Source organism: Geotrypetes seraphini, chromosome 8 (genome assembly GCF_902459505.1).
Source record: "Geotrypetes seraphini chromosome 8, aGeoSer1.1, whole genome shotgun sequence".
NCBI classification, from domain to species: domain Eukaryota; kingdom Metazoa; phylum Chordata; class Amphibia; order Gymnophiona; family Dermophiidae; genus Geotrypetes; species Geotrypetes seraphini.
In genome coordinates this window covers 84,245,375-84,262,552 of record NC_047091.1, presented here as the reverse complement: position 1 = coordinate 84,262,552, position 17,178 = coordinate 84,245,375, and the positions used below count along the sequence as shown (strand labels likewise).

At 41.5% G+C, this 17,178-nt stretch overlaps 2 protein-coding genes across 5 annotated transcripts in view; one reads left to right on the top strand and one right to left on the bottom strand.

The window, feature by feature from the left end:
* The window catches only part of RANBP3 (RAN binding protein 3), a 413,886-nt gene extending 408,988 nt beyond the window's left edge, over nucleotides 1-4,898 (bottom strand). Inside the window, exon 1 of one of the 4 annotated variants that reach the window (XM_033955562.1) lies at nucleotides 4,793-4,898. In XM_033955562.1, coding sequence (XP_033811453.1) covers nucleotides 4,793-4,814 — 22 coding nt within the window. In that variant the 5' untranslated portion in view covers nucleotides 4,815-4,898. Of the gene's footprint in view, nucleotides 1-4,140; nucleotides 4,648-4,689; nucleotides 4,709-4,792 lie in introns of those variants that run through there. The other 3 variants (XM_033955564.1, XM_033955563.1, XM_033955565.1) reach the window with 3 other exon arrangements.
* A 107-nt stretch (nucleotides 4,899-5,005) lies between these two features.
* The window catches only part of LOC117365296 (excitatory amino acid transporter 1-like), a 207,744-nt gene continuing 195,571 nt past the window's right edge, over nucleotides 5,006-17,178 (top strand). The window contains exon 1 of the mRNA XM_033955556.1: nucleotides 5,006-5,068. The gene's annotated coding sequence lies outside the window, so the exon portion shown is untranslated. The remainder of the gene's footprint in view (nucleotides 5,069-17,178) is intronic.

Below are 17,178 nucleotides of genomic sequence, written 5' to 3'. Positions count from 1 at the left end.
AGCATTGGGGGAGGAGAGAGATGCCAGATCTGAAGAGAGGAAAGAAGAGAGATGCTAAAACCATCTGGGGGAGGGAGTGCAAGATGGAAGGGAAGAATACAGAGATGCCAGACCACCGGGGGGAGGGGGGAAGAAGATGGGTGCCAGACCAATGGAGGGGGAGGGAGAGATGGAAGGGAGAGGCAGACAGTTTCTGGTAGAGGCACAGAAATAGAGCAGATGCCATAAGGAAGAGGCAGATAGTGGATGGAAGGAAGAGAATGATAAGAAGATGAGGAAAGCAGAAACCAGACAACAAAGGTAGGAAAAAAGTTATCTTTCTTTTCTTTTTTTGCTTTAGGATAAAGTAGTATTGTAGCTGTGTTCAGTATAAAACTATTCGATGTTTGTGTGGATGGGATCAAATGGTTTGTGGGGACGGGGAGAAGAGGGGGGACAAATTTTTTTCCCCATGTCATTTTCTACTGTGGGCGAGTCCTCCATTAACTTGGATACAAAACTTAGATCTTGGGTATGGAAATACTTACCCATCTTCAGCGTGTGGAACTCATCTTCAGCGTGTGAAAGGCAATAAATCAAATCTAAAAATCAAATCCACTATGTACTGCTTTACATATACAATATATAAACAGGTTTATCATTTAGATATATTTTCTAAACACAAATGTTTTAATTTGTGTTTCTCACAAAAATTATACAAATCTGTTAAGAATGTGAACGCCACAAATGGAACTTCAGATAGGCAAACTTACAAAATCTATAGGTGGTTTCATATCTTATAAAATGTGCCAAAATCACTCTTGCTAAACCCCTTCCCCCTTTTACAAAACTGTATCGTGGTTTTCAGCACCAGCCTTGGCGATATTAGGTCTACTGCTCATAGAATTCCTATGAGCATCGGAGCTGTTACCATCACAGCCAGCGCTAAAAGCTTTGCTACAGTTTTGTAAAAAAAAAAGGGGGGGTGCAAATGTTTTTACCTTGAAACTAAATAAGCTGGCAAATATTACAGAAATTGATCGTTTCAACAAAGCAAATACTTGCTCAGTTTGTAATCAAAACACCTTTTCTCATTAACAAGATCTCACATGCAAGTTGGCGAAATTATATGTGACCTATAAAAATCTTTTTCTGGCACTCAGCATACTGAAATAGTCCTTCCCTTAACATACTAAAATAGTATTTCCTTTATTTATCCTTTTATAATCTACAAATTAACTCTTTGCATATTAGAACACAGGTGCAAAATGAATTTGACTCAGCATTCAAAATGTGTTTATCTGCAAATTAGCAAGATAGATAGATTTTCAGAAACTTGGAGATATCAGTTGGCAGTAGAACAAAATTTTCAAATATAAGAAATAGCTGTTTAAAACTACATGCAATGTTAGCACTCTTTTTTCCTTTGGTGCTGTCCTATCAGCACTGAAGCAAAACAAAAGCTAATGTACACAGCTGAAAATGGAATTGGCTGGGACTATCTACTGGACCCCACAGATTTTAGCCACAATGTAGTATTCATTTATTTTAATACTAGTTGTTTAGCCTGTTACATTAACGGGTGCTAGCTAGCAGCCCTTCTCCCTTACTTTTACCTCCTCCCTGTCCAGCAGAACCCCCCCATATTCCCTGCTCCCCCTATATAGCAGTAACCCTTCTCCTGTTATCTCCCCCTGTCCAGCAGCACCCCCATTCCCTGCTCCCCCTGTCCAGCAGTAGCCCTTCTCCCTTACTTTTACCTTCCCCACTGTCCATTAGGAACCCTTCCCTTATCTGTAAAGCATGCAGCCTTACATTTTAGAAGTCCCCCACCCCATTCCCTGTGCAGCAGGGCAGCAGCATTTGTTTTATTTTCTGGCCAGCTCCCTTGCCAAATTTCAAAGCGGCAGGCAGCGGGCTCCTCACCCGATCCCCACTTACAGCGGACCCGCACTCGCAGTCTGGTTGGCTCCCTTGCTGGAGCTTATAGCGGTGGCGGCTCCTCTTGGGTTGCTCCTAGGGCTGGCTCCCATGAAAATGTTGTGTTGCTGTTCGGGGCCGCAGCGGCGGCTTCTCTCCGGAGGCGCACCGGCGTCGGAAGCCTTGTCTCTGACGTTGTGACGTCGGTGCGGTGCATCAGTGCGGACGCTGGTGCGGCTCTTTTGTGGGGGGGGGGGCTTCCGCCGCAGCATTTTCATGGGAGCCAGCCTTCGGGGAGGCTTTGGATGCGGGGCCGGATGCGGGAGGAGCCGCCACCGTGGGAGGCTTTGGTGGGAAAGCCAGCCGGAAGTATGGACCGAGCAGCCCGAGCCCCGACCACCCTCAGAGGCGTCCTCCGAGCCCCAGGAAGAGACGCAGTGGGGCGACTTGTTCGGTGGGTAGAAGGGACAGATTTTAACCCTCCATTCGCTGCTCCCCCTTCCTCGCTCGCTCCTCCTCCATTTGCCGGGAAGGACTAAAGATCCTTGTAAGCGCGCATGCGCACTCTTGTGGCCACATCCCGAGAGATCAGATCTCAGGGAACACGGCTTAAGAGTGCGCATGCACGCTTAGCGTTTTATTATTATAGATTTGCAAATTAATATTTTATTTGTATTATCTATCACTGCATAGTAGTCTCATTAGCTAGGTTTAATTATGTCTCATATTTATGGTCAAGGATCAAAAAATGGCAAATTTAGTTTTCTAATCCAATATAAACGAGGATACTTTATAAACACAAAATCTATCCACTATATCAGGGGTCCTCGAGAGCCGCATTCCAGTCGAGTTTTCAGGATTTCCCCAATGAATATGCATGAGATCTATTTGCATGCCCTGCTTTCAATGCATATTCATTGGGGAAATCCTGAAAACCCGACTGGAATACGGCTCTCGAGGACCGGAGTTCCTTACCCCTGCACTATATCCTCATTGTCTGTAGAATATATTAAAGAGAATCTTCTTCATTTTACCAAACATTCAAATTCTTATCCATTTTTTCTTTCTCTTCGCATTTAACTACTGTGGGAAAGACCTCAGCGGCTACTTCTGTACAGAATAAATCTGTTGTAGTACAGAATTTCCAGCGTAGCTAGCCTCCTCGTTGGTCTTACCCCCTATTTTTTCTTCTAGGCAAACCTTTTATGCATTTTAAATATTTTTATGAAATAATTTAGTAAACAACTTAGAGAAAGAAAAAAATGGATAAGAATTTGAATGTTTGGTAAAATGAATAAGAAATACTGGAGTATATCAGAAGATTCTCTTTAATATATTCTACAGACAAGGAATGAGAATATAGTGGATAGATTTCATATTTATGGTCTTCATCCTGCTATGCAATAAATAAACATTAGGTTCTAACTCTTTGGACTTGCATTTATATACCAGTTAAAGGGTCATGCACTAATAGCTACCATTACATGTTATCTGTCAAAGGACCCAGTTTATAGACACTTATACTGTTAGTGCATGCTAAACGTTAACAAATGCTCCCTTTACTGTATTGTTGCTGAATGAAAACTAATAGAATGAATGTGAAACACATTGGCTTAACAACTTAAGTCTAGCAAAAACGGGCATTATGACATGAAAAGTTACTGCATAAAATTTATCACCCTGAACATTCTAAACTATGAAAAGGATAATATTAAAAAATAAAAATAAAGGGCAGATGTTGCCAATGAAACTAATATACCATATATAAGCCAGCAAAGAGTGAGAACACCATAATAATTAGTTTCACATGAATTACTTCTATAATTAACAATCAATTCCTCAGTCAATGTTTGCATTAAATCATCACCAAGATGATAAACAGAATATTAAAATGTATAATTAATGCACATCACATTAAAAAAAAGAAAGCGAAAAATATGATCAAGGGCCAGCCAAGAACGTGTAAGAATATGTTACTGCTTTAATGAGACACACACCAGCCAAAACAAAACCAAACAATAATCCATCACTTAAAAAGCAGATTATTATATTTCGTTAAAAAGTCAGAGAAAAGAAGATAACCTTCTTAAACATCGTACTCAAAAAATGCCAAAAATTGAAACGTAATGAAAAGAGAAATGCACTTCAGAAAATGAACTTTTACACGGAGTAAAATGACAAAAAAAAAAAAAATCTGATGTCTCCTCCCATTACAATAGCAAAAGTACCAAAAACACCTACATCATGAGATTCACAGAAAGTCCCAAAGAGGCTAAAACGGCTTCAGGAAACCTTGTACAAGAAAGGCCACAAAAGCCCAAGAGTTCACTCGTGCTGCACATACAGTAAATATAAACACAGCAACTCACAGACCAGAGGCTGCCACGAGATATTTGCGTGGGCAAAGCGTATTTAAAATTACCAAGCACTATACAGGCCACTACAGGAGTCCTGGAGTATCCCCTGACAAAGTGTAGAGCAGGAACGTCTCGGGGTCAAGTATCTATGGTCCAAGGGGGAAATTTCATCACCACATAACGTTAGAAGTGATTATTTTTATATCGACTATCAAGCCAAGCGGGAGTTTCCTGGGTTACATAGAAGAGCAACAGTGATGCCACAGACTCCCAATACAAGGTATGATGTGCCGCTTGACCACTTCCCGCGCGGAGCTCGGCCGGGGAGGTAGCTCCAGGCCGATCCCTGAGCGGGAGGGAACCGGGCAGCGGCGGCCGTAAATGCAGAACGTCTGAAAAGTGGGGAGGAGGAAATGGCCACGCTTAATGTTACCCCGCTATCCTTCCGCAACGGCTCTCCCAGAGCCGACATAACTTCCTGCTCCCTCCCCCCTACAGCTATAACGGTTCTAAAACGCCGCGCTTCTATCACCTACCCTCATTTGCAAGATCCGCCATTTTCCTTCCAAACTCACTCCCACAATGCGTCGCGCACACCCGTCCGCCTCCGAAAGAGAGCAGGTCGCCCACTCCGAGGAAGGGGGACGAGCCTAACCTAACGCATGCGCAGATCCGCTACGCAGACCACTTACGTCACTCTAGACTGGAAGAAACCCTGAGGGAAGTGCATGCGTGTATTTGCCTCTAGTCTTGCTACGTCAACACGTCAGCTAAGAGACTACTATTACTACTAGGAGAACGATCCTTTTCTGGTGCGTACTTTTATCCGCCTGTTACCTAGTTTAAATGTACACTAATGCTAGAGCAGAGGTTCTGAACCCAGTCCTGCAGACTTAACAAGCCTGGTTTCAAGATATCCATAAAGAATATGTACGAGATAAATTTGTGCATGCTGCTTCTGTTGTATGCAACTCATGCATTTTCATAGTGGATATCCTGAAAATCTGACGGTCTAGGTGTGTACTAAGGACTGAGTTAAGAACCCCTATGCTAGAGGATGGCACACTCTGCGGATGCATACCATAGGCAAATCATGAATGCTTTCTAGCACCCAATGTGCGCACCCACTATGGTTCACATATTTAGCTCAACAATAATTTTCAAGGTAGTGTATTTCCCTAGGGATAGACTTGCTATAAGGTGGAGTAGGCAAGTGCTTATGAGCAGCATAAAATGAAACAAAAGTAGTTACCAATATAATTTATATTTAGTAAGACCTTTTTTAGTAGTAGGTCAGGGTGACTTACATTCAGGTACAGTAGGTATCCCCGGAGAGCTTACAATCTAAGCTTACAGTATGCTGGAGATAAAGAAGGGTTAAGTGGGACATTCTCTAAGCTTACACCTGAGACATTGGAAGGTTAAGTGTGACATTCTCCTGTAAAGTTAGGCTTGTATAATGTGTGTGCTAAGTATGAGTTCTATAACAGCAATTATGCATGTAAGTGCTGTTACAGAATACTAGTGTACTTCCACAATTATGTATATAAAATTTAGGCATGAGAGCTAAATGCTGCAGTTATGTGGGTAACTGAGTATTCTAAAAGCTTACCCTTGGATTCTAATGTATACAGGTCACCTAAAGTTGGGTGTGTAATTTTAGGTATGGATAAGAACATAAGAGTTGCCTTACTGGGATAAATGGAAGGGTTGATCAAACCCAGTACCTGGCAAGATCCCAATAAATAAAACAGATTTTATGAGCAGTTGATTTTCCCAAGTCCATTTTAATAATAATGGCTTATAGACTTTTTTCTTAGGAAATTATCCACATCTTTTTAAACCACTTCTAAACTAATTAGCTAATTTAAATGCTAACAATCAATAATGGTGTCAGTGAGTGTCAACACCCTGGTGGGGGAGTGAAGTATTGCACTTAGAAAAAAATTAAACTTTTCACAGTCCTTGTGCCGGTTTCCCAATTAAACTTCTCACCGACCAGAGAATTGTACAATTAGTAGAACATTCAAATTCCACCACAGGTCTGGACATCCTTACTGTCTATTCCATCCTTTAGACAGCTGTTTCCGGATATTTACAGAGACTCTAGTTTCTCTGTAATGGCTCCAACACTCTGGAACAATCTTCTACTATATCTGTGAACAGAAAAATATCTTAAGTCATTCAAGTCTCACTTGAAAGCTTATTATTTCAAAATGGCATTCGCACTTAGTTCCTAATAGTCCGAACTTTGTAACCTTTTTCCCATTCCTTGTGACTAAGTAGTCATTTTCTTAAGCCTATTACTTCTTTGCTTATTTCCCTCTTTTTCCCCATTCTAAACTAGCCTCTTTTTCTTATCCTGTTTGGTTTTCTCTCATGATATTGTAAATCTTTCCTGCCCCTGAGTGTCCTCTTGTGTTTAGTTTAGTTAATTGGTCTGCGTACATCTCCCTTGTTCTGATTTTTTTTTTTGGGGGGGGGTAATTGATTTTTAATATAGCCCTTTGTTTTTATTTATTGTAAACTACTTTGATTTGACTTTTTTTTTGTTAAAAATGGCAGAAAAATCAAATAAAATAACTGTAACTATAACTGTAACTACCTCACACATATCCTCTCTTACTGCTATCTCAGCCCCCAACTGACTCTAATAGAACTTTTGGAATGTTCAAGCTCTCACCTGTAGTAGGTAGAAAGTAGTAAGCTCTCACCTGACACAAGCTGTCAGTTGTCACGAGCCCAAGCATTATAAATTGCAGCTGTACTCACTCGAGGAACGTAGAGAGAGAGGAGACATGATTGAGACATTTAAATATATCACAGGTGGAAGATGACCCTCGGCCACAAGAGAGCATCTGCTAAAAATCAGAGGAGGGGACCCCAGGAATATTTCTTCACCGAAAGGGTGGTTGATCATTGGAACGAACTTCCACTGCAGGTGATTGTGGCCAGCAGCGTGCCAGATTTTAAAAGTAAATGGGATACGCATGTGGGATCTCTAGGGGGGTAAAGTCGAGGGTGTGGGTCATTAGAGTGGGCAGACTTGATGGGCTATGGCTCTTTTCTGCCGTCATTTTCTATGTTTCTATGACAATTTATTTATGAATCACAGTACCTTTCAGTATGATGCAGTTTACAAAAGAGTAAGCTGAATATATCAGTGAATATGCATCAATCAAAAAGAAGTAACTATCAAAGACTACTAAAAATGCTACATAAATTTTGGATACAAATAAGTTTTTAATAACTTCCTAAAATGCATGTAAGAAACTGAAGCTAAAACCAAAAGATGAAATTGAGAGTCTCAATAAGCGGTTCGGTATGAAATTTGTCTATTAATACATTTTGTTTGTTTTTTTGCAAACAATCTCTTGAAGATGGAAAAGCAAAAAAGTAGAGGTTATGAGTAACATGACTCACTGGAGCAAAAATAAATTGTTCAATTAAATATTTTGGTAATAAGCCAAACAAAACTTTGTAATAAATGCAACCAAATTTAAATAACACTCTGGCTTCAATAAACCAGTTCAGTTTCTGATAATACAAAGTAATGTGATCTGATTTCTTCAAGTAAAAAATTAAATGCACTGCAGTATTCTGTATAAAGCATAATTTATGGTAATGTTTCTGGAAATCCGCTAAATAAATTACATTACAGTAATCTAAAATACTAAGCACCAATGATTGCACTAAAATTTGAAAAGGGAAAGGATCAAAATACAGTCGAATAGACCTTAATTTTCATAACATGGTAAAACCGTTTCAAACAACTGTATCTACTTGGGACGTCATAGACAAATTCTTGTCAAATTGGATCCCCAAAATGTTAATGCTAAGAATAGCCTTACTGGGTAAGACCAATGGTCCATCAAGCCCAGTAGCCCATTTTCATGGTGGCCAATCCAGGTCATTAGTACCTGGCCAAAACCCAAGGACTAGCAATATTCCATGCTACTGATCCAGGGCAAGCAATGGCATCACCCATGTCTTAATAACAGACTATGGACTTTTCTTCCAGGAATTTGTCCAAACCTTTCTTAAAACCAGTTACACTATCTGCTCTTACCTCATCCTCTGGCAACGTGTTCCAGAGCTTAACTATTCTCTGAGTGAAAAAAATTTCCTCCTATTGGTTTTGAGAGCACTTCCCTGTAAATTCATCGAGTGTCCCCTAGTCTTTGTAATTTTTGACAGAGTGAAAAATCGATCCACTTCTATCCATTCTACTCCACTCAGGATTTTGTAGACTTCAGTCATATCTCTCCTCAGCCATATCTTTTCCAAAATGAAGAGCCCTAACCTTTTTAGTCTTTCCTCATACAAGAGGAGTTCCATCCCCTTTATCATCTTGGTCGCTCTTCATTGAACCTTTTCTAGTGCCACGATGTCTTTCTTGAGATAAGGAGACCAGAATTGAACGCAATCCAAGCAAGAAAGTAAAATGTCATGATCAACAAGATCGAAGGCACTGCTGAGATCTAATTGCAAAACCAGGGCATTTAATCTCCTACTAAACAGATCATATAAATAGCTTAAGAGTGGCATTAACTACTTTTCGATGCTATACAAAGGTCTAAAGCCTGATTGAGACTCATGCAATAATTCAAAATGTGGCACATTGTCTAGTAATTGGGAATGAAACAAATAAGGAAATCAAAGCAATGGGTCAAAAGTTAAACACCTGTGAAATTTGATCTTTATTATTTTTAACAATTGGAGTAATTATAATATGACCCTTATCCTTTGGAAAATTCCCTTCTTGAAACACTGTTAAAACCTATGTACGTATAAAGATTTATCCTGTTACATCCCTTCCGGATTCCATATGCTAGGTTATGCTAGGTGTTCAATCCCAACCCATAATCTATGAGTTGCAGAAATCCACAAACATTTCTGAACACTTGCTCTACCTCCCTTATCCTGAGAGCTAGCAAACATATCTAGTTACAATTTCTGCAAGCAATCCATTCAGAAGTCTTTTGCATTTGCTCTTCTTCTTTTTCGCTTAAAGTTCGATTTCTCGATGGCTTCAGTGCCTTGAGACCCCTTTCTGGTGGTCCTCTGTTGGAGGAAAGGACGCAGTCCCATGGTGCTGGACTACTGTTTCACAGAGAAACTCTGGTGGATCTGTGTTGCAGGCCTGTTGGGTGCCACAATTTCTAGACTCGGGGTCCCTTATCCTGGTATGCTTGTCGGTGACCTTGTCATGGGTTTCAAGCACAGGCTATATGCATCTGGACTGAAGCCCATCAGGGTTTCAAGGCGCAGTCTGCCTTTTCCACCCCCGACTGTGTGGAAGAGGATCCATGGAGGCGGAAGTCGCAGTCGGTGTCTAGCCGGCTGGCAATCTGAAGATTTCAAGTCTGGTCCATTTGGAGCTGTTTTTGAGACAGAAAATCCTTTTCCTCAATTCTAATGCTGTTTAAAGCTGCTGACAGTCTGGCACTGCATAACTGTGAGTAAACCTCCATTATCTCCTATGGGAAGTTCTGGGGTGGCTTGTAAAATGATTTTAAAGTCGTTTTTCACAATTTCTGAGGGTAGGGTTCAGGCCCCCAGACCCCAAACCACTATTTTTTATTTTCAGTTTTTGTTTATTTTTGCTATTTTTGATATGAATTCTTGATGGTGGCCATCTTGGATTTTAACATCGATTTTTTTTTTTTTTTTTTTCTAATTTTTATTTCTGCCTCAAAAAACCCTTGACACAAAATCATTTAGAATAGACTCCCCAGCCCCACATCTGTTGAATATGGACATTTATTGCCCAGGATTGGTGCCAGATCAGCGATCGTGTACCACATGCTGTAGCACACTGGGGGAGGGGGCGGGAGTTTCGGACATTGCCTCCTTCAAGTAACCTTGGGCTGGGGAGCCAGCCTGGGTCTTCTGAAGAAAATCTTCTGAAGAAAATCTCACCCAGAGGTCGTCCTGAAGTCTGGCGCAAAACGCATGCGTTCTGAGTCTGGGGACTCTTGGCGTGACTCATGTACCTACCTCAACAGCCCTGCCATGATTGCGGGGTGGGCCTTTTCACCAGATTTTATTCAGCTCCTCAGAAAGGCGTATTTCACAGACCCTGCTCATTTGACGCAGCCAGCAGGCATGTTGAGGTTTTTTTCAGTTTGTTGTGCCTATGGCGAAGCTTCCTATTTGGGAGCCCTCTCATCTGGTGGTGCCAGACCTCGATTGCAGTAGTTGCCATGCAGATATTATGACTCTTCTGTCTCCTGCTACTGTCTTTGTTTTGGATCCGGCTGATGCCTTTGCTGAGACTGGTCTCCTTGGCCGCCCTGAGCATCCAGATTTAGGTGCTGACCCTTCTTTGCAGATTTTTTAACAGGCTTCTGTCTGCCTCTTTAAGGATGATGTTCTGAAAGAGCTCCATTCGGATTCTCCACCTTTTACTTCTCAGGCTTTGGTCCTGGACCATTCTCCTGTACCCTTTTTCCCTTTCAGTCCACAGCTCCTTGGTCTGGTTTCAGAACAATGTGATACCTTGGAAACTCTTTCTGACCTTCTAAAACAGGGATCTCAAAGTCCCTCCTTGAGGGCTGCAATCCAGTCGGGTTTTCAGGATTTCCCCAATGTATATTTATTGAAAGCAGTGCATGCACATAGATCTCATATTCATTGGGGAAATCTTGAAAACCCGACTGGATTGTGGCCCTCAAGGAGGGACTTTGAGATCCCTAAAGCTATATCAGTGCTTTATCACCTGGATCCTGATTTTCGGCAGGTTTGAACAGCCTGAGGTAGATTCCGCTTTGGTGCAGGTTATCTAGCGCGAAGCCCTTCCTAGTGATAGGGAAGTGATGTTTAAGGACTCAGGATTGCAGGGTGGATATTATGTTACAAAACGTTCTTTTCTAGTGACATCTTTAGGTATCCAAGCAGCAATGACTGCTTCCTTTATGGTGCCTGCATCCTTTATCCGGCCTGTGCAATGCATCCTCTGTGTAGGTGTATGACTGTCCTCCACTAGTGATGGTTGGTGTGGATAAGCAGGGCACCCTTTTATGATCTCTTTCAAGTTCTTAGAACATTCTCTGATGGTGCAGTGTCTGTGCACCGGACTCTTTGGATCCAGCTTCTTATTGGTACAGGTCTGGTTGACCTCTACACAGATGTTTTCGAACACCGCCCTAAGTTGCTCCCTGTGAACAAGTTTCACCGGACGTCAGGAGGGAGTCATAGTGCTCTTCGTTTTTCCCACAGGTGTTGTCAGGGATATACAGATTTTTCCTCCCAGAGGCATTTCCATGGCTATGCCTGCATCACAACAGTTCCAATTCCAGGCGTCCTCAGGTTCCTGTGCAATGGCTGCGCTTAAAAAGCTCTGATGATGCCAGGGGTTGGGCATGGCTTACTCATCTCAAAGGCTGACTTGTCAGTTTTATCAGAAGTGGACTCAATGGACATTAGTTAGCCCGCCTCCGGCTTGGTTTCTGGATTCCAGCAAGACGACCAGAAGGGAGTCCAGGGTCCGTGATACTCTGCAATGCCTCTTAGACATCGGGTTGCTGGAACCTGTTCCAGAACATGAATCGGGCTTAGGCGTATACTCCTTATACTTCATCATACAGAAAGGATTGGAGGCCCATTCTAGATCTGAAGTCGGTTTCCCGCTTCTTGTGAATTCCTGTTTTCCAAATGTAAACGGAGTACACGGTGATAGCTGCTGTCTCTCCAAGGAAAGTTTCTAGTGTCCTTGGATCTCACAGAGTGTTATCTCCATATTCTAATCTACCCAGAGCAATGCAGATTTCTGCATTTCCACGTTCTGCAACATCATTTCCAGTTTACAACTCTACCCATTGGCCTCGTGACGGCTTTCTGCCAGCAGAGGGTCCAAGTCCACCCTTCCTAGGACAACTGGTTGTTCCAGGCTCCTTCTCATCGGGAGTACTAAAGTGTGGTGGAGACAGTAATGGCAAGTTCAGGAAGAGACACTTGGCATCCACCCAGTCCCTGTAATCCGTTGACTTAAATAGGAGCTTCCTAAATCCCAACCTTTAGAACTATAATATAATGCTAGAGAATCAGGAGATAGGTAACTCTCCTGGGAGAACCGATAATAAGCAGAAACATTAGCTATGTTGGAGACTAGCCTAAGATCAAATAATAAGTTCTTCGTTTATCCTTTAGTTTTTGTTCATATTCAAGCACCTTATCCCTCCATTGCTTCTCAACATCATCCTGCTTATTTTTATTCTAGGTGTGGTCTAATCTTCGTACAATACGCTTCATTTCAAGGAGTTCTGCATCAAACTATTTGTCCGATTTACGTGGATGCTTGATGCATCATCATTTTGGAGCAAGGTCATCAAGTATTTGAGTGCTAATAGTTCCCCAATAAGTATTAAACTCCTCAGGAAGAGATACACTATGAATGAAATCATAATATGCCTAGAAAATTGCCCCATCAATAATCCCTAGAACAGGGGTACCCACACTTTTTTGACTTGTGAGCTACTTTTAAAATGACCAAGTCAAAATGATCTACCAACAATAAATTGTAAAACAACACAAAGCACACTGTACGCAGAGAAAATGTTAATTATAATTTGTATTGGGGGGGGTTTCAGAGGTCAAGGCAGATGACTTTAAAATATGCAATGTCGCCTCAGTAACAACTAAACAAAAATAGACAAATATACCCCCTCCACTTTTACTAAACCATGATAGCGAGTTTTAGCGCAGGGAGCTGCACTGAATGCCCCTCGCAGCTCCCGATGCTAAAAAACATTATCGCGGTTTAATAAAAGGGGGCCATAGTGCAAAATATAAACAGCAGATATAAATTCTCAAAATGGACACATTTTGATCACTAAATTGAAAATAAAATCATTTTTCCTACCTTTTTGTCTGGTGATTTTATGAGTCTCTAGTTGCGCTTCCTTCTTCTGTAAATCCAATATTTATTTATTTCTGCCCCCTCCCCTTTTCTTTCTGTCTCTCTTTCTTTCTCTCTCCCCCAGTCCTCCTCTTTATTTCTGTATTTCTCTCTCCCCCTGCCTGCCTTTCTTTCTCTCTCCCCCCTGCCTGCCTTTCTTTCTTTCTCCCCCCTGCCTACCTTTCTTTCTCTCTCCCCCTGCCTCCCCAAGCCATCGCACCAATTTCTGCCCTCCCCCTTTTCTTTTTCTCTCTCCCTACCACCCCCCCTCCCCCTAAGCCACCACGTCGATTTCTCCCTGCTTCCCCAAGCCTCCGACATCAATTCAGACATCGGAGAGGAAATAGTACATCTTTTGAAGATGATGTTACTAAATCTAAGTGGTAGCCTTGCTGGTGAGTTGAAGAAAATGTTGGAAGAGCAAAATACAATTCTAGTGCAACAGAAATATCAATCTTAACCAATGGGTATTTACTCTCCTTTACTGCAAAATTTGTAGAGAGCTTAATTTGCATATATCCCATTATTTTGATAAGAACTTATCAGTGAATGCCCAGACCAAATGCTTTTGTCTGAAAAGGTTTATGTTTTGGAAATTGTGAGCAATTAGATCCTATTTTGATATTACTCCATTTAGATTATTGGTGCAGTCTTTAGTTTGAATATTTTTGATTATTGTAATATAGTCCAACAGCAATAGCAGGTTATCAAAAAAATCTATGCAGATAATACAAAATACATCTGTATATCTAAATTTTAGCTTGAAAAAGATAGACCATGTGACACCTTATTATTGAAGGTTACACTGGCTTCTTGTTGAGGCATGAGTGATCTTTACATTTGGATGTATTGCATGGTCTTGCACCTAGTTATCTTGTGGAGTATTTCATGTTTGCTAATCCAAGATGTTTGTTGCAAACTTCAGCTTTATTTGTTTTTCCATCTTTAAAATATTGTCTATATAAGCTATTTTCACTGACTACTGTCATTTCAAACCACAAGTTGGGATATTGACCTTCATCGATTAATAGCCAGCTTAATTTCTTATTTACAATTTAGGAAATTATTGAAAGCTTTTTTATTTGTAAATTTCCTGGAAGATTAATGTTTTATACTTCACTGTAATTGTTCAGTCTTCTTTATTTTGTTAACCACTTAGAACTGCAAGGTTATGCAGTCAGTATACAGATAAATTTTTATGTTGTATTTATATTCTTCAGCAAATCCTCCTTTCACTCTGGGCTGTGCTAGATTTCCTCAGTCTTACTCTCTACAGTGACGTTGTAGGAACTTCTCTGATCTGCTTGTGTGTATTTTCTTTCTGTTTTTTTTTGGGGGGGATGGGGGTCTCTCCCATAAGTGAGGCTTTTGGTGCTACAGAAACTCTTGGTTCCCCTGAGACACCTCTGGCTGCGAAAAGATACGGACTGTCAGGGCAGACAGAGATTTGTAGCCTGCAAGTACATGCTTTGCGTGATTCCTGTGTGGCCAGCCTGCATTAACACTTGGAAGCTAAGAGACCGTTCTTGTGGGAGCAGATTCACCCTAGGTATTGTCCGCAGTAGGCTTGAGCACAGGCTGTGCAGCTTCCATGGCAGTTTTGTACCAGGATCGGGGCCGACTGCATTCCTCCCCCCACATTGTCATGTGGGCTCCGGTAGGGGTCTGAGGGTCTAGTCCTTTGGGTGGACTGGACGGCAGTCCAAAGAAACAAACTGTTTTTCCTTTGTTGGGCTTGTCTGAATCAGATATTCCCGTAGCAAATGCAGGCACTCACCCTACTAGAGTTGAGCTGAGGGGGAGGGTATGTGAAGGAATAAGGGGTTTTCCCTCACTAAAACTGCAGTTATGCCATTGAGCAGCAGGGGGTGTCAGACAAATTGGGGAAAACTACCTGTCCCAGAATTCCCTGAGCTTTGCAGCTCAGTGCTAAGATCCATTAGGAAAGGGATACAGCCTTGCTGAGTCAAAGGGGCAGGGCTCAGGCAGGCAGGAGTACTTCTGCCCCAGACTGGAATCATTAGGAGAGGTCCCTGAGAGAGGAGATCCAGAGAAACAGACTTCCACTAGAGAAAACAATGAGAAGCAGAGGGATTCTTATGAGCTATGTTCTGAGAAGTCAGTAAATTTGACAAGGACTGTTAGAAGAGCTGACAGGGCAAGACTTTTGGTACACAGCTAGCCAAAGTAAGCCAACCTTGTTATACTGAGGATTGTGGACTATGTGTGGGTATGACTGGGACCATCCTTGAAACTTGCTTAAGAAAAACTGCTTATTCTTGAGCTGAGAAAGAGTTTTGCCTTACCAGAGCCTATGAGGTAATAGGCTCAGGGCTGTACTTAATTTAAAAAAAAAAAACAAAAAACTATTATACCTGCAAGAGTGTCCAGGCTGTTTATGTGAGTGGGCGCAGAGTCCAGGAAAACTCAGACTGGATTCTGCCACACTCCCAATAATAAACAGTAAGATGAGGAAAGATAATTATTTAATACAAACTTATAAGAACATAATAGGCTTAATGGGTCAGACCAATGGTCACATACTAGACTATTTCCCTGGAGTCACATAAAAAAGAATACACATGAGTGAATCCTTTAAAATCAGATATTTTACAAGCAAAATAGTTGAAACAATTATTAATAAAAACACAAAATTGTGGACAAACATGATTTAATGAGACAGAGTAAGTATGGGTTCAGCCAAGGGAGGTCTTGCCTCATCAATTTGCTTGACTTCTTTGAAGGTGTGAATAAACATGTGGATAAAAAAGGCAAGCCAGTTGATGTAGTGTATCTAGATTTCCAGAAAGCTTGTGACAAAGTTCCTCATGAGAGGTTCCTCAGAAAATTAAAGTGTCATGGGATAAGAGGCAATGTTCAATTGTAGATTGGCACGAATGATACTGCCAGGTACCCCTGCAAACATGTCAACAGTGACTTTGTGGCTCTGGGATAGAAGGTGAAGCATTGAATTTTAGTTGCTGGATTTTAGACCATTCCTCTAACTTTTGCAGATCCTTTTCATGTTTCCCACTCCCTCCTTAGTGTCTACTCTGTTACAAATCTTGGTATCATCTGCAAAAAGGCAAACCTTTCCTTCTAACCCTTCAGCAATGCTCACAAACATATTGAACAGGATCAGCCCAAACACCAATCCTTGAAGGACCCCACTACTCACTTTTCCAATGGTCTGAATGATACAGTACATATTTGTCTCTATGACAGCTGCAGATAGCATAGCTAGTCCTAGTACTAGAAAATGACATGGGGACAAATTTTTTCCCATCCCCACGGGAACTCAATTTCCTTGTTCCGTCCCTACGAGTTCTTTTCCTGTCCACAGGTGGTATTCTCGTCCATCCTCCCTGTCGAGGTAAAGGCCAGGGCAGAGAAGCTCACATCCTGGAAATGAATGCTTGGCTACGTAGATGGTGTCATTGAGAGTGTTTTGGCTTCCTGGATCATGGGATGATATTCCAAGGGCTGCTGAGTAGGGATGATGTGCATCTATCAAAAAAGGGAAGAAGTGTCTTTGCCAGCAGGCTGGCTAATCTACTGAAGAGGGCTTTAAACTAGAAGTGATGGGGCAGGGTGATCAAAGCTCCTGGGTGAGTATAAGCCCTCAGGTAAGTAAATCATTGAATACCTCTACACTAGTGGTCTCAAACTCAAACCCTTTGCAGGCCCACATTTAGGATTTGTAGGTTCTAGGAGAGCCTCAGAAAAAAATATTTAATGTCTTATTAAAGAAATGATAATTTTGCATGAGGTAAAACTCTTATAGTATATAAATCTTTCCTTTTGGCTAAGTCTTAATAATAATATTATAGTTTATAGCTAAAGAGACATATGATCAAGAAACTGTTTTATTTTACATTTGTGATTATGATAAATATACCGAGGGCCTCAAAATAGTACCTGGCATGTGGCCCCCGGGCTGTGGATTTGAGACCACTGCTCTACATGGATGGGAAAAGAGGGCAATGTCTGGAAAGCAGTATATACTAATGCTAACGTGACCAT